The sequence below is a fragment of the Nannobrachium achirus genome (assembly GCF_963921795.1).
Source record: "Nannobrachium achirus genome assembly, chromosome: 22".
NCBI lineage: Eukaryota > Metazoa > Chordata > Actinopteri > Myctophiformes > Myctophidae > Nannobrachium > Nannobrachium achirus.
In genome coordinates this window covers 37,448,967-37,475,203 of record NC_137829.1, presented here as the reverse complement: position 1 = coordinate 37,475,203, position 26,237 = coordinate 37,448,967, and the positions used below count along the sequence as shown (strand labels likewise).

At 42.3% G+C, this 26,237-nt stretch overlaps 1 protein-coding gene and 1 long non-coding RNA gene across 2 annotated transcripts in view; one reads left to right on the top strand and one right to left on the bottom strand.

Annotated features, from left to right (window-relative positions):
• Window positions 1-26,237, top strand: part of LOC308308325 — an 839,845-nt gene that overhangs the window by 156,489 nt on the left and 657,119 nt on the right. The window lies entirely within an intron of this gene.
• Window positions 1-26,237, bottom strand: part of LOC308308112 (polycystin-1-like protein 2) — a gene marked incomplete at both ends in the record, with an annotated part of 69,821 nt that overhangs the window by 9,023 nt on the left and 34,561 nt on the right. Inside the window, 15 exons of the mRNA XM_080753480.1 lie at window positions 652-837; window positions 1,110-1,235; window positions 7,122-7,215; window positions 8,499-8,736; window positions 9,518-9,746; window positions 10,817-10,991; window positions 11,580-11,800; window positions 13,334-13,533; window positions 15,932-16,078; window positions 17,795-17,973; window positions 20,066-20,167; window positions 23,211-23,441; window positions 23,884-24,074; window positions 24,454-24,568; window positions 25,384-25,497. Coding sequence (XP_080609606.1) covers window positions 652-837; window positions 1,110-1,235; window positions 7,122-7,215; window positions 8,499-8,736; window positions 9,518-9,746; window positions 10,817-10,991; window positions 11,580-11,800; window positions 13,334-13,533; window positions 15,932-16,078; window positions 17,795-17,973; window positions 20,066-20,167; window positions 23,211-23,441; window positions 23,884-24,074; window positions 24,454-24,568; window positions 25,384-25,497 — 2,548 coding nt within the window. The remainder of the gene's footprint in view (window positions 1-651; window positions 838-1,109; window positions 1,236-7,121; window positions 7,216-8,498; window positions 8,737-9,517; window positions 9,747-10,816; window positions 10,992-11,579; window positions 11,801-13,333; window positions 13,534-15,931; window positions 16,079-17,794; window positions 17,974-20,065; window positions 20,168-23,210; window positions 23,442-23,883; window positions 24,075-24,453; window positions 24,569-25,383; window positions 25,498-26,237) is intronic.

Sequence of the window (26,237 nt, the reverse complement as noted above, 5' to 3'; positions counted from 1 at the left end):
CATCTAGTCACAGTCACAGCATGGGTCCAGAAGAGAAACATGTCTGCGCCCAGCCGAGTGAATTTTGGAATACAGGAATCAGCCCACTCTTTGGCTCAAAATGTCTCTTTTTGAATAAATGAAGTCTCTTTATGGGCCTCTCAATGGATTTACTATGGCGGACCTTCACTTCGCGTGCACGCACAACGTGCGTTGTAAACAAATCGCGGACATTACCGATGCGGGCGGGAGCGGAGCGGTGTACTGTAAGTAATTATACTTTTACAGTAAATACAGTAAGATTGACAGTCCTCACCGTCAACGGCACCATGGTTTTAACCCTTTCAATGATGGTGAGGATTGTCAACGGCAGCAGAACAGTTAAAGTGTTTCAACTGGCCAACCAAATGGTGTATCGCTATATAAGAGATGTTGCACTAGTTGTATATCTGTTCAAGAAAGTAATTGTTTATCCCCCAATATCATGAAGGCTGATTTTACCTCTGAGACAAATACATAAGTTGGTGTCTCCAAACATTGTGTTAGTGCACTTTTGCTTTGAAGGCCATATAGCACATGCCGATTATCTTTCATTGTCAATGCTCTTCATATTTCTCATTATGGTGACTTGCAGGTACAGTACTGTATGTGGTCGATTAGTTTTTTTTTTACCTGGATACGAGCCAAAAAGATTCTGGAGTAGAGAAGTGTTAGCCCAGGTGAAAATGTCTTGGAGAGTCATGCTGTCTGAGATGCCTTTACTGAAGCTCTGCCGAATGTGCTTGGTGAGGAAGAAAGCGTTGGGATCTCTCTGGCCATACGCCACCAGCAGCAACATCCACATGAAGCCCACGTAGGCTGCAACACAACCACACACTTCTCTTTAGGGGTGCAACAGTTAATCCAGTGATTCCATTTCATTTAATGATTATAATAATAATTATTATTACCCTTATTATTATTACCCTAATGAGGAAGAAAATGATACTGTAATATAAGCACCCTTCAACAGGTATTGTAGCTAAAAGTGCATTACAACAAGGATACAAGAACATTAACATATAAAATAAAAATGTGAGACTGATTAATAAAAACTCAGCCTTGGAACAAACCACAAAGCATGTACTTACTGAGAATCTCCTTGATGAGAGCAAATGCTTTCTGCTCCTTTATCAGGTTCATTCTCATCTTTTCAATGTCCACCGGAGGAGGAGGCTTGTAGAGCCTGCTATCCCTTCTGACCATCTTACAATCACCTGTGTGTGTCAAGAGCATCATAGTCATGTGTACTTTAAGGAAAATATTTTCTAAAAAGGGAAAGTGCAAATCATTATATTGATGTAAGACATTTCGGCTCTAAACCAGAAAGCCACATGTCGGGTGTCCAGGTGGCCTGGACACCCGACAGGTGGCTCAAATGAACACAACAAGCTATTTTTGGAAGCCGATCTCTGTCATCTCTGTCACTGCAAAAGAGACTCCCAGAGGTTGCGAAACTGGGAAGAATAGCATGTACAGTACCAGTTACACCCTCCCAGTGAAACTCCTCACTGTCAGGTGAAAAGAAACGTCTGGAAACGCCATGTACCGGTGTATTGGAGGAAAAACTGCCAACAGTAGGATTTGGCAATGGGGGGGGTTCCAATAGGCACATACACGCACGCTCTAACAACACGTTATCCATTTGCTGCATGTCAATCATTACCCTACTCTCTCTCCATATTTGGCGTTGGCAGTGACATGGGACTAAAGATTAGGGGAAATTGGCATAATGACTAAATTGGGGGGGAAATGAAAAAATTACAAAAAAGAACGACATGTCCTACTCTTTCTAAATGTTGGCATTGGCAGTGACATGGGTCATGGGAACACATTGGGGGAAATTGGCATAATGAAAATGTAAAAACAAGAAAAAATTAAAAGAAAATAACCACATGTCCTGCTCATCAGACCCTGTTATTTGCTGTATCTTTAAGATGAATTGACACAGCTGTTTTCCCCATTTTCAATATAAAACCATTTTAATGAGCAAGCCTGTAACATACCTTTTCAGAGAGTCATTGTTACACAACTCCCATATTTCATAATATTTGGATTGTACAGTATAATTTCCTATTCATTTGATATAATCAAAAGGATGCAGAACAGTGGCCAATATGCCAGTCTACTCCAATTCGACTATGCATAATAACTCTCCAGCTCTAAATTATTCACAGCAGTCATGAGGCACAGTTACAGTATTTGCAAATTATATATTTGCCACTTTCTCTTGCATGCAAAACACACATCAAAGGAAAACATCTACAGCAGTTGTGTAATTTGTATAAAAGACAAGCTTGGGGGCGTGCACAAGCAAACATGCGCGCGCGCACACACGCGCGCGCACACACGCGGGCGCACACACACACACTAGGGCATTCACCAAATATTCAAATATTCTAATATCAAAGTCACTATTCAACGCTGTTCACCAAAGTCGAATATTCGCTTATTTTATTTTTTTATTTTTTTGTTTTCTCTTTAAAAAATATATCGTTTATAAAGCTTGGCTAGATAAGAAGTCTTAAGAATGAGTTGTCAATGCCCCTGGTGGATGAATTTGTTAATGCTCTATACCAGGGGTTCTCAACCCTTTTTAGGCAGTGACCTCCAGTTTGGCCAGTCCTGTCGAATATTCGACTATTCGAATACTTTGAGGTCTAATACTAAAAATCACACACACACACACACACACACACACACACACACACACACACACACACACACACACACACACACACACACACACACACACACACACACACACAGTTTTCATAGCTTGTGGGGACATTACATAGACTTCCATTCATTTCGAGAGACAGCCGCTGATACGAACGACCTACGGCCTGGTCGCGACCTAGGCCACGACCTGGAGGTCGTAGGTCCCGGTTCTGGAGGTCGTAGTTCGCGGTACATACTTGTTAGGTCGCGGCCGGTCTAGTTTCGCGACCCCCGGCCGTGGTTGCGCCACCTCGGTCGTCCCCGGGCCGTTGTTGCGCGATCGGGCCGTTGTTCAGCGACCTGGGAAGTCCGCGGTCGTATTTAAAAGGTCTTTTTGCAGAATATTCTAGAGCAGCAGCGCTATTCAACCTTTTGAAGCTTGTGATTGGCTGAACCGGAGGTAGGAAGCGCTCCATTGTAGTCACTTGGACCGCGCGAGGTGCACCAAAACCTATCCTTAACCCTAACCCCAACTCTAACTCTAACCCTAACCTTAACCCTAACCCCAACTCTAACCCTAACCCTAACCCTAACCCTAACCCTAACCCTAACCCTAACCTGCCGACACTGAGTAGCTAACCTGCCGACGCTGTTGAAAACGAGCGCTCCTTCCCTTAGCAAGCGTAGAGTTTCTAAACTCGCGTCCCTTCCCTTAGCAAGCGTAGAGTTTCGATCGCGGCGCTCCTTCCCTTAGCAAGCGTAGAGTTTCTAAACTCGCGTCCCTTCCCTTAGCAAGCGTAGAGTTTCGATCGCGGACTTCCCAGGTCGCTGAATTACGACCGAGATCGCGCAAAACCTCCAGAACCGGGACCTACGACCTCCAAGTCGTGGCCTAAGTCGCGACCAGGCCGTAGGTCGTTTGTATCAGCGGCTCTTGCTGTTCATTTCCTGTGGCCTTACCCTAACCTCTATCCCTAAACCTAACCCCTAACCCTAACCCTTGTGGGGACCTACTATTTGGTCCCCACAATGTCTATTTCTCCAATTATACAATACTTGTGGGGACATTTGGTCCTCACTCCTCACATAGTAATATAAACCTGTCCACACACACACACACACACACACACACACACACACACACACACACACACACACACACACACACACACACACACACACACACACACACACACACACACACACACACACACCATCATCGGCGATCACTCGAAGTCGAGTAGGATGGTCCTCCTGGGGGATCCTTCTTGTGGGTCCTCAGATGGCTGAATAGTCCAATTCTGGAACCACACACTTTGGTGCAGTGTGGACATTGGTGTGAGGTGCTGGGGGTGGGATGTGGAACAGCCTCTTTGGTGGCGGCTACCCTCTCCTTTCTCTGCTGTCGCTTGACTGTGGCAGCCCGGTGGAGATTGTGCTCCTGGAATGTAGCACCATCGTACAGACTTTTCCTCCATGCGGCTCTGTCCTGAGCAAGGGCTTCCCAGCTTGTGCTGTTTATGCGGAATTGTTTGAGGTTTATCCTGACATTGTCCTTAAAACGCTTTTTCTGACCTCCAGGAGCTCTCTGACCAGTTGCTAGCTCAGAGTAGAGGAGCTGTTTAGGAAGGCGTGTGTCAGGCATTCGCACAACATGACCCGTCCATCTGAGCTGGTGTTTTGTGACGATGGTGCCAATGCTGTCCATGCCTGCCTCCTCGAGCACACCGACGTTTGTGCGCCTCTCCTCCCAGGTAATGCGCAGAATTTTGCGCAGGCACCTCTGGTGGTAGGACTCCAGGGCTCTTATGTGCCGGCTGTAGGTGGTCCATGTCTCTGCACCATATAGCAGCGTGGGCAAGATAACGGCCTTGTAGACCAGCACCTTGGTCTTTGCCAGAAGGTCAGAATTCTCAAAGACCCTTTTGCGAAGTTTTGCAAAAGCCCCTCCTGCACAGCAGATGCGATGGTGTACTTCGCTGTCGATGTCTGCCCTCGAAGAGAGGTGACTGCCCAGGTAGGGGAATTGGTCCACATTTTCTAGGACTACGTTGTTGATTTTTATTGTTGGTGGGGTTATGGAGGAGTCTGGTGGGGGCTGATGAAGAACCTTTGTCTTTTTCACGTTTATGGCCAGTCCGAGGAGCTTGTATGCTCTGGAAAAAGTATGCTCTGAAGATCTGTCTCTGTGTGGGCTACAATGGCATTGTCATCTGCATATTGCAGTTCCACGATGGATGTGCGAGAGATCTTGGATTTGGCTTTGAAACGATTAAGATTAAACAGCCCGCCATCTGTTCTGTAGATGATCTGGACTCCCGGAGGTAGGCTGTGACCAACAAGGTGGAGAATGGCTGCAATGAAGACTACAAACAGGGTGGGGGCAATAATGCATCCTTGTTTGACACCAGTTTCCACCTTGAAAGGCTCAGTCTCACTGCCACTGCAGAGGACTGTTGCTGACATGTTGTCATGTAGGAGCCGCAGGATCCTGATGTACTTTTCTGGACATCCACATTTTGACAGGATTTTCCAGAGGGCCTCGCGGTTCACAGAGTCAAAAGCCTTTGTTAAGTCAATGAATGCCATGTATAGTGGTTGTTTTTGCTCCTTGCATTTTTCTTGTAACTGTCGAGCTGTGAAGATCATGTCAGTTGTACCACGGGCAGGGCGGAAACCACTTTGGGATTCAGGGAGGATTTCTTCAGATGTTGGATGAAACCTCTTGAACAGAATGCGGGCAAAGATCTTCCCAGTTGTGGACAGGAGTGAGATGCCCCTGTAGTTTCCACAATCTGCCTTGTCCCCCTTTTTAAACAGGATGACAATGAGTGCATCTCTAAGGTCTGCAGGCATTGCCTCCTTATCCCAGATCTTAGTAATGAAGGCATGCATGTGCTGAAGAAGGTTATCCCCTCCGGCTTTCAGGATTTCAGCTGGAATCCCATCAGGACCGGTAGCTTTGTTGTTCAGCAGCTTTGAGATGGCATCTTGAACCTCCAACAGGCTCAGTGCATCACCCATGCTCTCCTTCACAGGATACTGTGGGATTCTGTCAAGGACCTCCTCATCAACCGTTGTTCTCTGGTTTAAAAGCTCCTCAAAGTGTTCTTTCCAGCGGGTCTTGATCTCATCATCTGTCTTCAAGATGTTTTGCTTATCCTTGGACCAGAGGGGGCTTGATACGCGGTGGATGGGGCCATATACAGCTTTGGTCGCATTGAAGAAGCCCTTTGTGTCCCCTGCTTCTGCAAGTTCTTCAATTTCACTGGCTTTCTCTGTCCACCATTTGTTTTTAAGCTCCCTTACCCGCCGTTGGACGAAGGCTTTGGCTCTAGAATGAGCTTCCCTCTTGGCCTGGCATGAGATGTCCTTCTGCCAGGCACAAAAGGTGTGCCGTTTTTGGGAAATTAGCTGTTCAATTTCCTCATCATTTTCGTCGAACCAGTCCTGGTTTCTTTTGGTTTTTAAACCAAGGACTTCTCGGCCAGTGTTCAGGACGGTGGTCTTCAGTGAACTCCAGTGTGCCTCAACATCATCAGGGTACTTGGGTGGCAAGTTGTTAGTTATTGCAGCTTGGAGGAGGTCCTGTGTCTCAGGCTTTTCCAAGTTCCTGATGTTGAGGCTGGGGCGGTGTTGCTTTTTCTTCCCTCTTCTTTTGGGCATCAATCTAATGGCCATAGCTGCTCGGATTAGACGATGGTCTGTCCAACATCCATCTGTACCAGTCATTGCCATTATAAAGCTTGGCTAGATAAGAAGTCTTAAGAATGAGTTGTCAATGCCCCTGGTGGATGAATTTGTTAATGCTCTATACCAGGGGTTCTCAACCCTTTTTAGGCAGTGACCTCCAGTTTGGCCAGTCCTGTCGAATATTCGACTATTCGAATACTTTGAGGTCGAATAATTCTAATACTAAAAATCACACACACACACACACACACACACACACACACACACACACACACACACACACACACACACACACACACACACACACACACACACACACACACACACACACACACAGTTTTCATAGCTTGTGGGGACATTACATAGACTTCCATTCATTTCCTGTGGCCTTACCCTAACCTCTATCCCTAAACCTAACCCCTAACCCTAACCCTTGTGGGGACCTACTATTTGGTCCCCACAATGTCTATTTCTCCAATTATACTATACTTGTGGGGACATTTGGTCCTCACTCCTCACATAGTAATATAAACCTGTCCACACACACACACACACACACTCACACACACACACACACACACACACACACACACACACACACACACACACACACACACACACACACACACACACACACACACACACACACACACACACACACACACACACAAAAACCACTGCACCTTACTTCCACTTATTCCTTATATTCCTGTATATCATACAGTATACCGTATAGTGTACTGTACTACCTGGCTTTGTGTTATTTGCTATAACGAGTTCCTCTTCATCGTCCTCTTCCACTTTCTTGAGCACAAGAGCAACGAATACTGCCAGGCATAAAACCTGGAATGAGAGACACACAGGGTCTCTGTATTGAGTTATGCCAGATTTATAATAGGCTATGTGAGCTTGTAGTGTAGATATGCCCATTTGGATGTGCACAGAGAATTCTTTTTTGACTAAAGATATTTGCTGTAAATAAGTTTGACGTCAATTTTTCATCAAGACTAAAAATACATTTTATCATAGGTGTTTTATGAAATATTGTGCGGTGAGTCAGCATTTCTTGCATAACATGGATATAAAGACTTTTATAGTCCTTTCAAAGCCTTATACAGCACAATAGTGCTTGCCTATCTTTCAAACGCTGGTTCAAATGGATCGACCTCGCTCCCCCGCCTCCCCATTCGTAAATCTTCCAAACTAGAGAGAAGAAACATCAGATATTGATCAGCTTCCTCGCAACGTGAATCTCAGACACCACGTTTCTTAGCCGATGTGTCAACCATTCCAAAAGTCATACGATTGGAAGTTATACTGTACTAGCCATAAATTATAACTCTCGTAGAGTGCTTTTATTTTGAAGACGTTTTTTCTCTACAAGAGTTAGAAGTGGGAGCCAGGAATCACTGCTGGTTGAGCTCGGTTTTCTGTCTCGCTGCTCCAAACATGCACAACATCAAAATATAAGGTGCTCACCGCATTGTCCAAACTGTTCTCTGGCGAGCAGGCAACACCGCGACATGTGTCAGTCCATATGTTTCCTATAAAGAACTGTTTACTAAAACCTGTCTCGGAGTCTTGCGTTTCCTCGTCGGAATGCTTCCGAAAGTTCCGCCTACAAAACGTCATGTCCTAGTATGAGCGAATGGGGAAGGGGATCAACCTCACGTGATATGTGCGACCATTTTCACCCAACATTGTGGTAAACAAGGAAAAGTAATGAGATTCCGAGTAAACACTTCTTTATTGGAAACATAATGGACTGACACATCGCTGTGTTGCCTGCCCGCCAGAGAACAGTTTGGACAATGCGGTGAGCACCTTATATTTTGCATTTGTGCATGTTTGGAGCAGCGAGACAGAAAACCGAGCTCAACCAGCAGTGATTCCCGGCTCCCACTTATAACTCTTGTAGAGGGAAAAAGGTCTTCAAAAATAAAAGCACTACAAGAGTTATAATTTATAGCTAATACTGTACAGTAGCTCTACACAAACTCAGAGGAACGGGGAGGCGGGGGGAAAGGGTTGATCTACTGTACTTGAAGCGACATGTGAAAGATAGGCAAGCCATTACACAACCTTCATCAAGTAGACAGACAAGGTGCATGTATTGCTCATCTCACCTTTAGCGGTTGAGTCACGAGGAGACTCTCGAAAAAGGAGACCACCATGGAGACTAGCCAGCTCACAGAGCGGGGCTTCCCAAATTTCAACCCGTACAGCATGGTGAAGAATCCCGACACGCAGCTGCTCGCGACCACCAGGAGCCAGCCAACAAACACAAACCACCAGGGTAGCCCTCCTTCACAGCATTTCCTCTTTTTACCTTTAGTGTTGTTGGTGTGCTCTTCAGGAGCGGAGCTGGCAGCACATCATCAATAAGCACATTAACCGTACAGTTATACCGCATTGTATTGATCAGTTTCTAGGTATAGACAAACCTGGTGCTTCCATTTCACATGTGGGACGTTTAGACTACTGCTTTTCAAAGGGACATACAATGTATGTACTGTACACTACAGCATCTTTCATTTTGCAGTACACATACAGTATTGTACTATATAAGGCAATATAGGCCTACAATTAGGAAAGATAAAAATGTATCAATCCCTCTGGGCAAATTAACTTGGAATAGAATGTTTCCTTTTGGATGTTAAAGTAAGTCATGAGCATTAAGTTGTAGATTGAACAGATCTAAAACAGGGGTCTTCAAATCTTAGTGTGATAGAAACCTTTTTTCCACTAGCATCCATATTCTGAGAACTTTAGCCAAACATCGCAGATCTACAAGCTCACAACGCCTTGTGCTGCAAGGCGTTGTGAGCTTATAGATTGGCTATTTTTGGCAAAGAGGTTTGGTGTAGAAGGAAAAAAGAGCAGACTAAGTACAAACTAAGTACAGAGTGAAAGGTCAAGTTTGTTAAGTATTGACGGTTCAAGTGGTTAAATATCTGAAAACACAAATTGACATGAATCTAAAATACACTGATGATTGTGCTGTCAAACGATGAAACTACAGTATATGGAATCTATGAAAAGGTGACCTGCTTCATCTCTCTCTCAACTAAGGGGTCCTTGGCCTGAAAACATTGAAGACCCTTGATCTAAAATATAGATATAGATCTTAAAAATCATCCTGTACTGAATGAGCTGGTCCAGGTCTGTGAGACTGGACGACAGGAGCTGATCCTGCAGAAGGCCCTTCATTCCTTGGAGCTTCTCAACAGCCTCTGTGTAGCTGTCTGGTTCAGGGAACCCACGAGAACCCAGCACACTCAACTCCTGGTCTATGTGACACAGCTGTCTGTAGAGATACTGGATCTTGTTGCTCCTTTTCTGAACACCATCTACAATCTTCTCAGGGCTGGTGTCTGTAAACACATTGTTAAATTGACACTGGTAACCACTCCTACTCCCGGATTATTATTATTTGTGCACCAATAAATGATTTAATGATGACTGTAATGCTCATTTTAATCACAGGTTGCACATTACTACAGTATGTTGTGCCTTCAGCATGTCTACATTACGGTATTTATGCACGTACAGAATATATGTACTTTATCTATCTACAGTATATCTGTTTAGTAATATGTATAATACCATGGCCACAGAGAATACTCAATCATCATTGGACAGAGAGTGTCCACTATGTTTCAGATAACTATTGACTATTGACCCTTGTCAATTGACTGACATTTTCTAGGTTGTTCTCGAAGGTTGATGAAGATAATGCCAACGCAAAGTTTCTATTCAAGGAGCATTTTGCCTCAAATTATGAATAATTATTAATTATTCACATAATTGAATTGTTGATAAGTGACCATCCCAGATATTTGCAGGATAATAAACTACCGTTTACCGTAGTTCTGTTAATTCTGTGGACGAAAACCCCCTCAGGGAGCACTTAGTCACATCATGCATTATTTTTCCAAATAAGTGAGCCAATTACTCTGAATGACAAATTCTAACAAACAACGCTAAGCTGTATCACTGCAGAAACTAGTATTACCGCCACAGATTAGTTAATTAGCCAAATTGAGATTTAAACAATAAAGAGAGAAATAGAGGTACCGGTATGTGTAAATAATGTAAAGCCCACTGCTTTACATTATTTACACATACCTCTAGTATGTGTAAACGTTTTAGCTCGAGACCCAAAAGAGAAATTATATGTTTGCCCGGGACCCAAACTAGTGAAAATAGCAGACCTATGCCTTGTTGTAAGATTGTAGATCGGCTATTTTCACTACTTCTTAAACATTTGTTTTCTAATTTATGGAATTTAAATTATTCTGAAAAATTGTATTTATTTTATATTATTTTATTTTAGTCATGAAAAATTATGAATTTTCGAGGGATATATTTTTTTAATGTTTTGACATTTACTTGTGAGCCATAAAAGTAAGTGTTTCTCTAGGACGCAGATTTCCTGACGCACCTGGAGGCAGAGGCTCTATGTGAGATCCCTGTGTCTTGGCCTCAGTGCTGGCAGTGGAGTCACTCTTTTTGTTGTGCTGTTTGATGAAGTCTTCCACCACAGAGAGAACAGTGTTGATGTCAACCTGCTGCCCGGGCCCAAACTCCGACTCTACTGGGACGTTGCTTTTCACAGTCTTAGAGAGCGAGAGGGCAATTCTCGTGACATCCTGAGAAAACAGAGCCCTAAATATCGTCATACTGTGTACCGTGGCCTATTTGCTGAATATACAGTAAACCAGTGTTGATTTTGTCGACTAAAAAACTATGACGAAGCTATGATGACTAAAACTAAGACTAAATATATTGACAATTTCATCAACAAATAGTAAATACAACATTCAACTGTAGATTAGTCGACTAAAATCGTATGATATTGAGTCGACTAAAAGTCCTAGATCTAAAAGATTTAAGATGACTAAAATGTGACCAACACTAAATTGAATTGTATTCAAAAGAAACTAAATCAAAATTTCCTATCAAAATCAACAGACATAAACCTAGTTCAGACACTCTAAATGAATCATCATCAATTATCATCTTTAGTGATTAAGGTGTTTATATGCAAAACATTAAGATATTTACACGGGAATAGTTATGTAATCGACAGAAATACATAGGAAGTCGATTATTTTCAAGGGGGGAACGTTTTGGCTTAACACACCTATTCACCACAACAGATCCTGATGAAGCAACCAACATGAACCAGTATGAGCCATCTTTACCTTGATGATGGTGTCTAGAGAGATGTCCTTGGGTTCCATTAACGAGACGGGATTGGGATGAACGTTCTCCTGCTCAGTAACATCTGGCGGGGACTTACAACAAGACGTTTCTCGCGGACGAGTGTTTCTGAAGATGCTCACTATGATTAGATTAACTGGAAACATGATGAGTGAACTTTGGATTCCGACCATGAACTGTTGCCAGGTGAACTCGAAATGACCTGTAGTAAAACACACACATACATAGACACATACTGTACATAGTACATACATACCTTATTTACACACACACACGCACACAAAAGATCAGTACATTTAAAAGGTTATAACTGATGCACTATATGAGTTGCAAACTTGTTCATAGTGTTCATTCACAATGAACTTTTATTTTAAATGGAAAATGTAATAGTTATGTTCAAAGGATAGGCATAAATAAGCTTTGAGCTTCAGCCTATGCCTTTTCGATCAGCCAGTAATTGTTAGATTGAAGTGTGGAATATTTTTGTGATGACTTTTTTGAAGATCGAAATAAACTAAACTAAACTAAAAAAAACACTCAGCAGAAACAACATGAAAGGAATGACTTGAGTGTGTGATTCTCTTTTTTTTTTTTTGACCACAACTTAATCTTGAACTGCTCAAGAAGATGAAAACAACACCTATAAAAAGTTGGGTGGATTTCATCGACGATGACCCGGACTGGAGGGCTGAAAGCAATTACCCGCTAGAAGGTGTCTTCAACAGGGGGTCCGCGGAGGTACTGCAGGGGGTCCACGAAATTATTGGTTAAAAAAAAAAAAATATATATATATATATATATATATATATATATTTCAAAAAATGTTTTTTTTTTCTTTTTTTTTTCATTTTTCACATTTATGTTAAAAAATAAATCATGATTCTATCCATTTTGAATAGCTTGAATACATGATTACTATGCAATTGACAGATTGTTGATATTATTGACATTGGTTCTCAGTTAATAAGGTGCCCACCCTGCTCGCTGTAACTTGTACTTGTTTAAAATAAAAAATATGTCGTAGCCCCCCCCCCACCCTACGAGGTGGTAGGGGGTCCCTGCTCCATCTCCCCATCAGTTTGGGGGTCCCCGGCCTGAAAACGTTGAAGACCCCTGCGCTAGATCACAACAATCTCTCTCTCTTTCGCTACTGACTGAGTGCAACCCATGACTCCCAGTTTAACCCATTTAGAACGGGTACACATTATTGTGTATTATTATTTTATGCTTTAACTATTGAAAAATAGCAGATATACAAGCTCACAGCGTGGCACCGAGTGCCGCGCTGCGAGCTTGCAGATCTGCTATTTTTGAAAACACGTGAAAATTAGAATTTTTGAAAAACCTATGTTTCCATGTCAGCAATCTGGCCAGCCATCGTCAAAGGAAAGGTCCTTTTCACTTCAACTGGAGCTCAGTTAGTCTGTTCTTGAGAGACTACTATGTCAGTGGTTCTCAAACCTTTTTCATGTGAAGGACCCCCAAAAGGATATTTATTTGGCTACGGACCCCCATCTCAAAATATTTAGTTCCCAGGGACCACCCAGAAGCAAAACTTGAGTTACAAACGTTCGCTTTAAAAATATACGTATTCAAAGATTTGCACACATTTTCATGACTTTCTCAAAAATAGCAGATTATCAAGCTCGCAGCGCGGCACAGTGAGCTTGTATATCTGCTATTTTTCACTGGTTAAAGCATTCAATAATTCTAGGCCTAAACTGCTGTTCTCTACCCATATCCATGGTCTGCTCCGACGGATCAGTGGGGATTCCGAAGAACATGATGCTGGTCAGCATGGTGCAGAGGAGGAGGGAGAAGCAACAAGACACTCTCTGAACGCAGGTAAAAGGGCTGCTGGGAGGACGGTTGATCACAGAGAACCACAGGTGGCTGTCGCTGAAGTCCTTGGTCGTCTTCATAAAGAACAAATTGCTGGGGAAAATTGTCAGAGAAAATTGGTTTGGTGTGATTTGGAACACATGCCGCGCTACTGAATAGAAAGAAACAGAGAATAGAAATGGATAAATGAAAAAAAAAGGCGTATTAAATGTACGATGAAAAGCGATAGTATGCACTCTGAGGAAGCGAGCATTTTGCTTTTGTCAGGGTTAGGAGAATGTAGGAAACTAGGAATGTACAATAAAATGGAGCATTTACTGTATATATGGCGCTTTCATCCAAGGCACTTTAAAATGTGCATTACATTCAGACATCGATGGCGGAGGAAACCATGCAAGGCACATCCGGAGTCTTGTGTCTTGCTCACTTTGACACTATCTCAGAGGAGCCCGGGATGGTAAATGGTAAATGGTGCATTTATATAGCGCTTTTATCCAAAGCGCTTTACATAGATTGTGCATTACATTCACCCATTCACGCACACATTCATACACCGGTGGCGGAGGAAACCATGCAAGGCACCAACCTACTCACCGGGAGCAACTAGGGGTTCAGAGTCTTGCTCAAGGACTCTTCGACATTAACTCAGGGGGAGGCGGTTTCTCTACCCCTGAGCTATGGGATGAAACCCTTGGGATGAAACCGGTAACCTTCCGGTTCTCAATCGGCCGCTCTGCCTCCTGAGCAACTGCCGCCCATATAATAATAATTTAATAATAATAATCTCTTGTCTGTCTGTCCTTTGCAAACAACGAGAACCATTAATCCGATCAGATAATCATCATCAATCAATAAGCGGTTCTCCAGAACTGACCAGGCGAAACGAGCACTGAACAGGCACTACACTAGTAGGCCTATTGTCAACAAAATTCCTCACTGCATGCAATAATTCAGACCTCTTTATGGTGTTTTGTTGTCAGATATACTTTGGGCTGTCCACATAGGAAATCACAGGTGAACACATTTGTTACTGTACTAGTCATGGTCAATTTCCCTTAAATACAGAGGTACAACACTTTGGGAGAACTATTATCATCATCATCTTCTTCTCTATTGGTTTTGACATCCTGCAAAATCTTATATGTCAACTATGTTGGCTAATTATTCGGGTAATCTTGTCATGGATAATCAGATATTTCAATCATGTTCTAGATTAAAATTGTTATAGGTCTACTGCAATCATGTTATTTGTAAATCCTATATATTTATATTTTGTTGCTTACAAATCATGTTCTATTAATATTTGTATTGTGTTGTATACAATACAGTAGGTAGAGTGGGCGGCATAGCTCAGGGGTAGAGAAACCGTTATTAGAGCACGAAGGGTTCCTGAAGGGTTCCCAGTTCGAATACGGGCTCCCCCTGAGTTAATGTCGAAGGGTCCTTGGGCAAGACTCTGAACCCCACATTGCTCCCGGTGAGCTGGTTGGTGCCTTGCATGGTTTCCTCCGCCACCGGTGTATGAATGTGTGCGTGAATGGGTGAATGTAATGCACAATCTCTGTAAAGCGCTTTGGATAAAAGCGCTTTACAGATATTTACAGCGCTTTGGATATAAATGCACCATTTACCATTTAGAGGCCTCTTATAAGCCTATAAATTGCCTCCTGGCACTTTTCTTTCATATTTTGTGTGTGTGTGCGTGCGTGCGTGCGTGCGTGTTTACATTACATTTTACAAGTCAAGAATTGGATATGAATCTTTGGTAAAATCAGTTAAAAAATAGTCCTCCTCCTCTCCTCGCCTCATTTTGATCACAAGGACGTTTCATGAGCAGTGAGCACTTGGGACATGCAGCTTCCAATCTGCCAAAGCTATTATTTGGATAGATAGGCCATGGCAAAAATATCAGACTTATTTGTTCCAAGTGAGAAAGAACACGGTGTGTTCTTTGGATTCCGAGAAGACTGTGTTAATGCACCAAGTGTCTTAAAACTTGGCTAATGTTGAGTATTGAAGGGTAACGTCGCCCTTCAAATTAGGAAAAAACATAACCACATAAACCCTATCTACCCCAGTGACTCAACTGGAGTCTCCTGGATACTATACCTGATCCTCCACATTTTCTATGAATAAATTAGTATTACAAACAGTTTTTAGTGGATGTTCCCCCCAAAATAGAGGGAGGGCGAGCTCCCAAAGTGGCACCTTTGTGCCAGAATAGGGATAGTGTTAATAAACAAAGCCAACTTGGTCATAGAGAGAAAATACATAACATAAAAGATAAAACAGTACACATACTGATATAAACAGTTTATATGGTAATGCATTTGCAGTGTGTGTGAGTGAGTGCGTGCGTGCGTGCGTGCGTGCGTGCGTGCGTGCGTGAGTGCGTGCGTGCGTGCGTGCGTGCGTGCGTGCGTGCGTGCGTGCGTGCGTGCGAGCGTGCGTGTGCGTGCGTGCGAGCGTGCGTGCGTGCTGTGTCACTCACCTGAACCTCTTCAAATCAACCTCCGTAGCAACAGGGAAAACCCTATCCAGCATGCAGTCACCAATGTCTACGCAGAGCCAGGAGTTGCACAGAAAATACCATTTCTGCTCGGTCTGCAAGTCCTGCACCATGATCCTGCTCACATACCTGAGGGAAAAACACAAACTGACTTGGTTTCATATACGGCAGATGTGTTGATCAAAGAGCAACTCTGCCCCAATTATGAAGTAAGAGCAATATGGCATAAACCTCTGTCCTTCTGTCAGTCCTGGTAAATTTTTATCCACTATGCGTTGACCAGTCAATCTGAACTTGCACAAGGGCACGTGGGCATATGAAGGGAATGAGAAAACTATTCACTGTTCCCAAATTTAAGCTGTTTATCAGCATTTATGTGAAGTCTCACTCAATTAAGTGGGTGGGGATGGAGGAGGGGCTTAACCGTAGCAGTGCCAGTGCCAGGGTTAATTGATTAGCAGCCCAATTGTACTCTCCTCGTTATAATAGCAAAACAAAGAGAGAGAGAGAGAGAGAGAGAGAGAGAGAGAGAGAGAGGGAGAGAGAGAGAGAGAGAGAGAGAGAGAGAGAGAGAGAGAGAGATGTCTCAATGGTGCAAAGTTATAAAGGACTCTGATTTAAATGCATGGCATGTACCCAACAAGGCTGGGAAGCTGGGCTATACGTACAGCAACATACAGTATAGGCTTGGTGCACTGTGTATGTGGTCAAAACTCAGAAGCTTTAATTACAAAACAGTCTTGTGCATCGGCAACAAACCCAAGCGCTACAGTGACATAGTGACCAATCGCTGTTTGGGAAACAGTGGGATGGGATTTGTGGTGCCAACTGTTGTAGCCAAGTACACTTACTTAAAGACGGGGTGAAATCAAAAACATGTTTTTCACACTTTTAGAGCATATCTGTAGTGATAATGTGGCCATACCTAACACTAGATGCCAAAAAAATAGAAAATAAACCATTTTTGTGTATATTTATATCAAAGGTCCCTAAATAGGCCATTCTTAATTACTTCCTGTGAACAGAAATTCAAAAAGTGATGACATAGATAGACTTTTTGAATATAAATGAACCTTTGATTACATTCACCTGTTTGTTTCCCATTGCTGGCTCCCATTACTCCCATTACTCAGATTTTAAATCCCATCGCCTGAAGGGCTGGTCCCCTCTGATAGGTTCAGAAACACACAGGTTTTCTTTTCAAACTGAAACTTCAAAATAAAATACCCAAAATAGTCATTTCATTGGGTCTTTAAGTACTGTACTTAGGTACAATTTTGAGTTATTTGTACTTTACTTCAGTATTTCCAATTTCCAATACTTTTTATTCCACTACATCTCGGATCTAAATATAATACTATTACTCCACTGCATTTATTTGAAAACTTTAGTCACTAGTTACTTTGCAAATATAAATTATAATATTATAAAATATATATGAAACACTTTTGCCCTATTTTATAACTTGGCTATTTAAAATAGCCGATCTACAAGCTCAAAACGTGTAGAGCTTGTAGATCTGCTATTATCAAACATTTTAGTACGTTTGATAGCGACACTTTTTGTACTACATGCATTACATTCACCCATTCACACACAGATTCATACACCGATGGCGGAGCTAGGAAACCATGCAAGGCACCAACCTGCTCACCGGGAGTAACTAGGGGTTCAGAGTCTTGCTCAGGGACTCTTCGACACCAACTCTGGGGGAGCCCGGGATCGAACTGGGAACCCTTCGGGAATCCTCCGTGTTCTAATGACCGTTTCTCTACCCCTGAGCCACTGCTGCCCCATACATTTTTAAACTTTTCCACCACTGAGCTACAGTATATTTATACGCACCAAGAAGGGTGAGCCCCTGAGTTGTCGTGCCACATTCTGATGCTCTGCAGCTCTCCCAGGGAGAAGGGCGTGGTCATCAGGAAGATGTCCACCCCACCTCTCTCAAACACGGGCTTCTCTGGATCTGTCAGGTGGTGTGGCTCACTCTCTCCATCCACACCCTGCAGAGTCACTGTCACCTATTCACACAGTAGCCCATATAAACACAAAGAGATGTACATGAGATTTATCAGGTGGTGCAGCTCGCTCACCCGGTCAAATAAATGTCGGCTATAGAGACACACAGCGCCTACAAATTCACGCCCACAATTGAAACAGCGGCCCCCGCTTCGGGTAAGGGAGAACGGTGAACTGCGAGCCTGCCCGTAGAAAGTCATTTCACCTAAACTTAAGATTTCCAATGCTAGCACTTTTGACTCACAGATGAAGTATATTAAAGTATATTGTAGGTAGTGTATCAAGATGACAGATATGCCACTTTAAAAAGGCAAAATTAAACTCATGGGACACTTTATTAGAACACACAAAAAAAATCGCTATCGCTATTTCAACCACTGAAATTATGATATTTCACGATGCCTCTCATTGGGATTGCATTGGCAGCTGCAGTGCACCGTTCTTCCTTACCCGAAGTGGGGCCGCTGTCACAATAGGGGGCCTGAATTTGTAGGCGCCCGTATGTCTCTATTGTTCATCTCAACAAAATAACAAGACGGGTTAGTATTTTACAGCAGAGTTTTGAAGTAAGTGATAGGTAATCAGACACCCACGCAGGAGACATGAATGTGTCCGTACACAGACAAATGTGTCCGTCTGTCCGCGGTGCTAAGGAAGACTTGTGCATGTCTTTGGCAAATCGTTCCCACATATTTGGGGGGACAACAATACTAGACATGTACTTTTATTGATTATTGATAAAACCACACGCTACGCTAACACTATAGTGTGGAGAGAGAACCTAACCTAACCCACTGGGCACTGAATATTGCGTCACGTGTCATGTTGTCAGCGCAATAACCTCGGAAATCTGATCAACTTGTAAAACATAATTATGACAATGGGGGATACATATCTACATCATACATGGGCAACTAGCACCCTGGGGGCCACATTTGGACTTGGACCTTCACTTATTCCCAGCCAATTTACAATATGCTTGTGCACTTATAAGCCAGGAATTATCATTATTTTCAGAGTCACAGTAGATCGTCCCCTACAATGCATGACATTATAGTAGGCTGTAGTCTATATAATGTACACTAGATGTCGCCAACGATTAAGGTCTCTGGCGATTCCTAGAAGGCCCCATGTTAGCAGCCTGTCCATCCACTTAACATTAGCGTTAGCATGGAAGAGCGTGGGACCCGTGCACGCCATACGCACGCTTGATGGTCTAAAAAAACTTAGCGACTATGGCCTGGGGCACGCAATAGACGCACAGACACTTCAAACCGGATCAAAATCCGACGCATTGACGCTGAGATTTAGCGGAGCTGCTGTAATGGCTTCCAATGCAAAAAAATATGGTTGTTTACGTTTGAGAGACGATACATTTCCTGTTTCCGGCGATGACGTCATTTCCATCGCAAAATCATTGCTTAAGCTTATATGAACCTAGAATGGTCAGTTTTTTGCTCTAAAAATGTCAAAAAAATACCCCAAAAAATCAGAAAATTATCAAAATGGCGACGTTTGGCGATCTGGCTGCCTCAGCCCCCCCCCCAAAATGGCGATGGAAGGCGATTTGGCTGGGAATCAGTTAATGATACTGATATTGATTTCAGCTGTTCCAATTCCAAGCATGCAAACATGCTCCAATTACTTCAGTCTAGATATTAGTAACTTAATGATAATGACTATAGTAGTACAATTGCCAAGTGCAATGCATTTGTATTTAAGTTCATAAAGTTATCATAAATATAACTAAATACATTTAACTAAAACTAAAACTGTTACTTTTCAGGATTCCAATTCAAATATAGCAAAAAAGATTCAGGATTCTAATTTTAAAAAGCAAAAATAGCAGATCTACAAGCTAAAAATATATATAGAAAAAAAAACACATTGCGATGCGACACGTCTTGAGCTTGAACTGTAGATGGGCTACTTTTGCTACTTTTGTGTGACATAGAATGACGAAGTAGGGCATCCATTTATGAAAAAGGTGAAAATACGGAGATGACAGGTTTCTGCCCGACTATTTCCCGGCCCGCAGTGAATCCTTGTACCCACCCAGGGCCCAGAATTTGGTGCGACACCCCTGCAGCTGACCTGAGCGGAGGTGGAGGCGCCACGCCGCAGGCCAGTGCTGATGGTCAGCACGTAGCGGTACTCATCCATGGGGTTGTTGTCTTCTAGTACTGTCACCTTCACCTGCAAGTCAGAGGGCACAAAACCTCACACCAAGGTTATACTGTAATAGTAAACGAAAACTAACTAAATAATGAGAACTAAAATGTAAAAATCATTTACGTTAACTGAACTAAATAAAAGCTATAAAAATAATAAATACATTAAAAAAAAAACGATAACTGAAACTGTATTGTGTGTTTACAAAACTAAAACTAACTGAAATTATAGACAAAATGCAGTTAGTTTTAGTTTTTTCCATTACCAACAGTAGCTGAATATATGTATTTTAAAATATCTTTTGTTGAGTTCTTATTACTTACACAGAGACTCAACAGAATAATGGGCATCCCATGACCTTTTGAGGCTATGGCGGTTTTAAGGCAGATAATTCTTTAGGCAGTAATGGGTATGCTTGTTTATTGCTTGCCTGTGTTGTAAAGCACTTAAAATTCCATTGAAAAATTCTATTCGAGGTTCAAGGTTTCTTTATTGTGTGTAAGTATGTACGTATTTTGTTCTGGTTCCGCAGACATTGTAGCAGCAATAATAGCAGTAAACAAACCCAAGAGAGCAGCAGCAAAAAGTGGTTCATAACGCTGCTAGGTCAAAAAGGTCATGTCACATCACTCCCATTCTAGCCTCTCTGCACTGGCTCCCGGTACACTACAGAATCCACAGAAGTCCTCACTTTTACTTTTAGAGCAATTCATGGCCCAGCCCTTATCTACATCACAGAACGTATCCGTCCCAACCCTACCACTCGCTCACTCAGATCCGCAGATCAGCACCTCCTTAAGGTCCCTTGGACCAGCTTAATAACAAAGGGGCGACCGAGCCTTTGATGCGATAGCCCCAAAGCTCTGGAACGCCCTCCCCCTGGACCTAAAAACGGCCCCCTCGGAGGCTTCCTTTAAGAGGCATCTGAAAACACACCTGTTCAGACAGGCCTTTGGTCACTTATAGGCATCCCTGATTTTACTGTTCTTTTGTTTTTATAGTAAGGGGATTTTATAAGATATTTGACCAATCTGCGAAGTAAATCGTTACCAAGAAATATCTTCACCAATGTGTTTCTAAAGGTGTGTAATAATATGTACTAAAAGGTTGAAATTCAACTCCTGGGGGAAACCTCATAAAAAAAACTGATTTGTGTTTGTGTTTGTGTCCCATTAATTTACTATACAGGAAATAATTACAAGAAATAAATATGCTTTAAGTAGCATGTGAGGGGTCAAACTAGGGTTTTTTCATGATGCTGAATCCATTGCAAGCATTTGTTTTGCATGAAAAACATTCCTCGGGCTAAAAACGGACCCACGAAACGATGGTTTAGTGATGAATCATCACTTTTCACCGTTTTGTAGGGGCCATTTGTAGCCCACAGAATGTTTTTCGTGCAAAACAAATGCTTGCAATGGATTCAGCATCATGAAAAAACCCTAGTTTGACCCCTCACATGCTACTTAAAGCATATTTATTTTTTGTATTTTTTTCCTGCATAGTAATAGCCTGACACTCAGCCTGAATTGACATTTCGTTTCACTTCATTATTCAGTCTGAAAGTTCTTCCCATCAAGGCAATTGCAGGGATGGGCGTTGCCAAAAAGAGGCAGTCTTCAGCGATTGGTTCACCTACCAACACATGACATAGTGTTGGCTAGCCTGTTGCTTGCTAGTGCTACTTGCTAACCAAAGAAACAGTCAGAATAGGAGCACTACGAACTAGTAATCAAACACAACATAACATGCCTGCTACTGGTGTTTCATAGCGAGATCGATACGATCGCATTTTACCGCAATTTACCGCATTTTAGCGCGACGCGATGCGCGGTACGGTACGGCGGCGGCGCTGGTGTACTTGAGTTCTGGGAAACCCCCACCCACGCTGATCACAAGACGCTGATTCACGACGCTGATTCGCCGTACGGATTTTCAACCGAGGCAGGCCTCTTCAATGAGAGCACTTCTAGACTGAATCGCCAAAACAAAAAATGTAAAGGGGTGTGGCTAGCGATTCAGGGTCTGGAACTAGGCTAGCATAGTAAATTAACTCATTGACTGCCAAGGCCCGAGTTTCACGAGTTATTACAGTAGTCCCAGGCTGCCACAGCCCGAGTTTCCCGAGTTGGAAGCCATTTTGAAAAAAAAAAAAAAAAAAAAAAAATCAAATTTCTTTTTTTATAAAAAATTTTCTAAAAATGCTTAAAATGTATTAGGCATGATCGCAATTGCGAAATTGCATGGTTAGCCCCATAACAAACACATCTTTCAAAATGGCAAAAATAGCTGTTTTGTCTGACTTTGAAGGCTTCTATCTCATGAATGCCTGAACGGATTTCCAAGCGGATTTTTTTGTTTGAAAGCTGTTAAAAAGTACTACACATATGGTGCATATATGGTGAATGGGCGTGCACGATCCGTGCACAAAAAATTGATCCGTGCACTAGAAATTTAGGAAGGTGGCAGTGTTTGTTTTGTCTGACTTTGAAGGCTTCTATCTCATGAATGCCTGAACGGATTTCCAAGCGGAGTTTTTTGTTTGAAAGCTGTTAAAAAGTACTACACATATGATGCATATATGGTGCATGGGCGTGCACGATCCGTGCACTAAAAATTGATCCGTGCACTAGAAATCTAGGAACGTGGCATCCTGGTACTTGGCGGCCATCTTGAAAAGGGCATTCAATGAGTTAATGGGACACAAACACAAATCAGTTTTTTAATGAGGTTTCCCCCGGGAGTTGGATTTCAACTTTTTAGTACATATTATTACACACCTTTAGAAACACATTGGTGAAGACATTTCTTGGTAACGATTTACTTTGCAGATTTTCTTATGTTCTCCTTACTGTTATGTATTCTCTGCTATTGATTGGTGTTTTCTCTGCTACTTTAGAGCTTACTTTTTTACTGTGTATCTCTGTAAAGCACTCTGTGCATTCGTGCTGTGAAGTGTGGTAAAGGTCATTCATTCATTCATTCACTTCACATCAAAACAATATACAGCAATCCAGCTGCTCAACAACCTTGTCCAATGTCCATGCTGGATCTGACAATGCTGTACCTTGGCCGTGTCTTGCATGTCCTTTCTGCGCGCCCACACAACCGCGAGGAAGTAAGCCAGAAATAGTGCGCCGACAAAGCACACGACCACGGGGTTCTCAGCAAAGGTCCCGAAGAGTTGAGCCGTGCGAGACAGGTCGATAGGGTTGGGGGCGACAAAGAAGGAACTCCCAAAGAAGGTCAGGTGGTTGCAGAGGCACTGAGTGGCTAGACGCGTGGTCCGTATACCAACCTATAGGAAGACATCGAATATAGGAAAGTACATCTTGCAGTTTAGCTTGAGCAGTTTCTTCTGTTCTGTTCAGTTATACACTGCAGTGGTTCTCAACATGTGGGTCAGGAAATTACTTTGGGCTTCAACCAGGTTATTAACTTAATGTGCAGCATTGTTTTCTCACTCACCAGTAAACAAACCAACTTACAGTTCAAGTTTATACAATTTATGGACCTTTTAATACCTCTAAAATGACAAATTAAATATTGGTCAAATTGTCAAATATTAGAGGCAGAAATTGTGAATATTTCAGAATAGAACCGTAAGATATAAAATGTAATCCCTCAACTATTAGTGTTAGTAAGGTGGTGGTGGGGGGGGGGTCACCAGTTAAAATATGATTCTTTTGGGGGTCGCGGCCAAAAAAGGTTGAGAACCACCGATATACTGGACCACCTACCCTGCAGCCATAAGTGCTCCAATCCATTTTTGATTCATTCCAGTATTTACACTGTGCGGCAATGGAGGTGATGTTTAAACTGGCGTTGACAGACTTGATTCCTGGGCCCACAATGGGCCGTACTACGAGGTAGTGCTCTCCAGTGTTTCCTTTCAAATCCTTGGCATCCAGTAGCCAGGTGTATTTCTCCTCTGCAACACACGCACGCATGCACACGCACTCATTTTAATGTCTTCTTATATGATATATCTACTGTCTTTCACGTGTTTTACTTGATGAGGGCAACTGTACATTTCCCTCTGCAATCAATAAAGAAGGCCTTGGCTACTAGGGGTAGGCTGTTTCTATTCTATTCAAATCTCAGACGTCTGTCTGATCACGAAGACATGTAGAAATTAAGTGATACCATGCATGAGACAGCCCACTATTCTCTCTCTCTCTCTCTCTCTCTCTCTCTCTCTCTCTCTCTCTCTCTCTCTCTCTCTCTCTCTCTCTCTCTCTCTCTCTTTCCCCACTGTGACTCATTCAAGCTTTCATCTCTACCAAGCTGTAAACAAAATGATTTGTCACCTTGTGTCTCTCCCTGACGAGGCATCTCAGTCATGGCCACATACTTGGTGTCGGTGGGATAGTCCCCGTGACCCAGATAGAGTTTGAGGGGCAGGGGATGCACTGAGGGTTCCATCTTTACGGGAATACAATACATGGTTAGAGACACTTCCTCATATCAACAGAATGTACTCAACTCTCCTCAACTTTTCAGAGCTGTGTAACATGCAATGCGGGACGGGACGCAAAAAGCCCTCCCTCAGTATCTCTATATATATATTTACATATTTAAATTAAAGCCCGACTTTGGTTCAGATGCCGATCCGCTATTTGAAAATAGACGATCTACAAGCTCACAACGCGTCAAGCTCCTATAGTATGAATTAAGAGCTTGTAGATCAGCTATTTAAAAATATATATCTTGAAGGAAATGTGAACAAAAATATTTTATGTGGATCAGTGGGCACAAATTATTTTCAGATGGGGGTCCACGGCCAAATACAAATTGTCTATTTATTATACATTTCATTCATTACTATTAAAGATACCGTCCTACTTTAAATTAGACAACACCGTAAGACACAATATTAACGTCCTTTCACACCAGGGGTGTTTATTTTCCCCAGCTCTAATAATTTACCTGAAAATATGTTTGTGTCATGAGTACATTCACACAGAACCAATATATTATGTGGTGATGAAGTGATGCCATTGCATATTCTTTTTCCATTGCGCCCCGGGGTAATAAATTATAGTAGCCTATTAATGTCAATACTGATGCCTGCGCTTGCATCAGTGTCAACAAGCTGTGTTAAAATGGTAAAATGTTAATGGCATGTTTAACACTGACTAATTTCTAAGGTCAGTGATAAAAATGTGAACATTTGCAAACACAGTAATATAACAATTATCCAATATTTAACATGAAGATTAAAATCAAAGTCAAAGAACCTTTAACACCAGGCTGGTGTCAGATGAATTAATGTTGATCGTCATTGTGCTGTAGTTTCGCAGATCCAAAAAGGAATTGTTCGCCTCCATCCCCCAAAGCCTTGGCAAGAAAATCTGTGAATCATGCAAAAAAAAAAAAGTGTCACAATTATAAAATGTCATATTGAGGGTTATGCTTTAACTATTGAAAAATAGCAGATATACAAGCTCACAGCGTGGCACGCTGCGAACTTGTAGATCTGCTATTTTTGAAAAATCATGATGATTTGTGCAAATCTTTGAATATAGCTATATATTTTTAAAGCGAACATTCTCAAGTATTTGCTTCTGGGGGGTCCCTGACACAATATTTTGAGATGGGGGGTCCGTGGCAAAATACATATCATTTTGGGGGTCCTTCACATGAAAAAGTTTGAGCACCGCCGACATAGAAACATATCTTTTTTCAAAAAACCTTAGAAGGATTCAGAAGACACTTATAGAATCGGGTAAAAATATTCAAAGACTTAAACACATTTTCCAGAATAAAAAAAAAATAGCAGATCTACAAGCTCGCAGCGCTAAAGCATAAAATGATGCACAATAATGCGTACCCAGTCTAAATGGGTTAAGAAAAAAAAGTGAATAACCTTTCGTACTGAGTACAACACACAGCTTTCTCCAGTGCAATTGCATTACGGATACATACACGTTGTTTCATTTGATGGGTTAATTATTTTGTCATCGCACAACAGATGGTGAAGTACTGTAGTGCAGTACTTCACTGAGTACTGCACTACAGTACTACAGTTGAGATAAATTCCTCACAACTGAGCATGTTGTGTATGTAAGTGAAGTGTGTTAAAGCCACATTT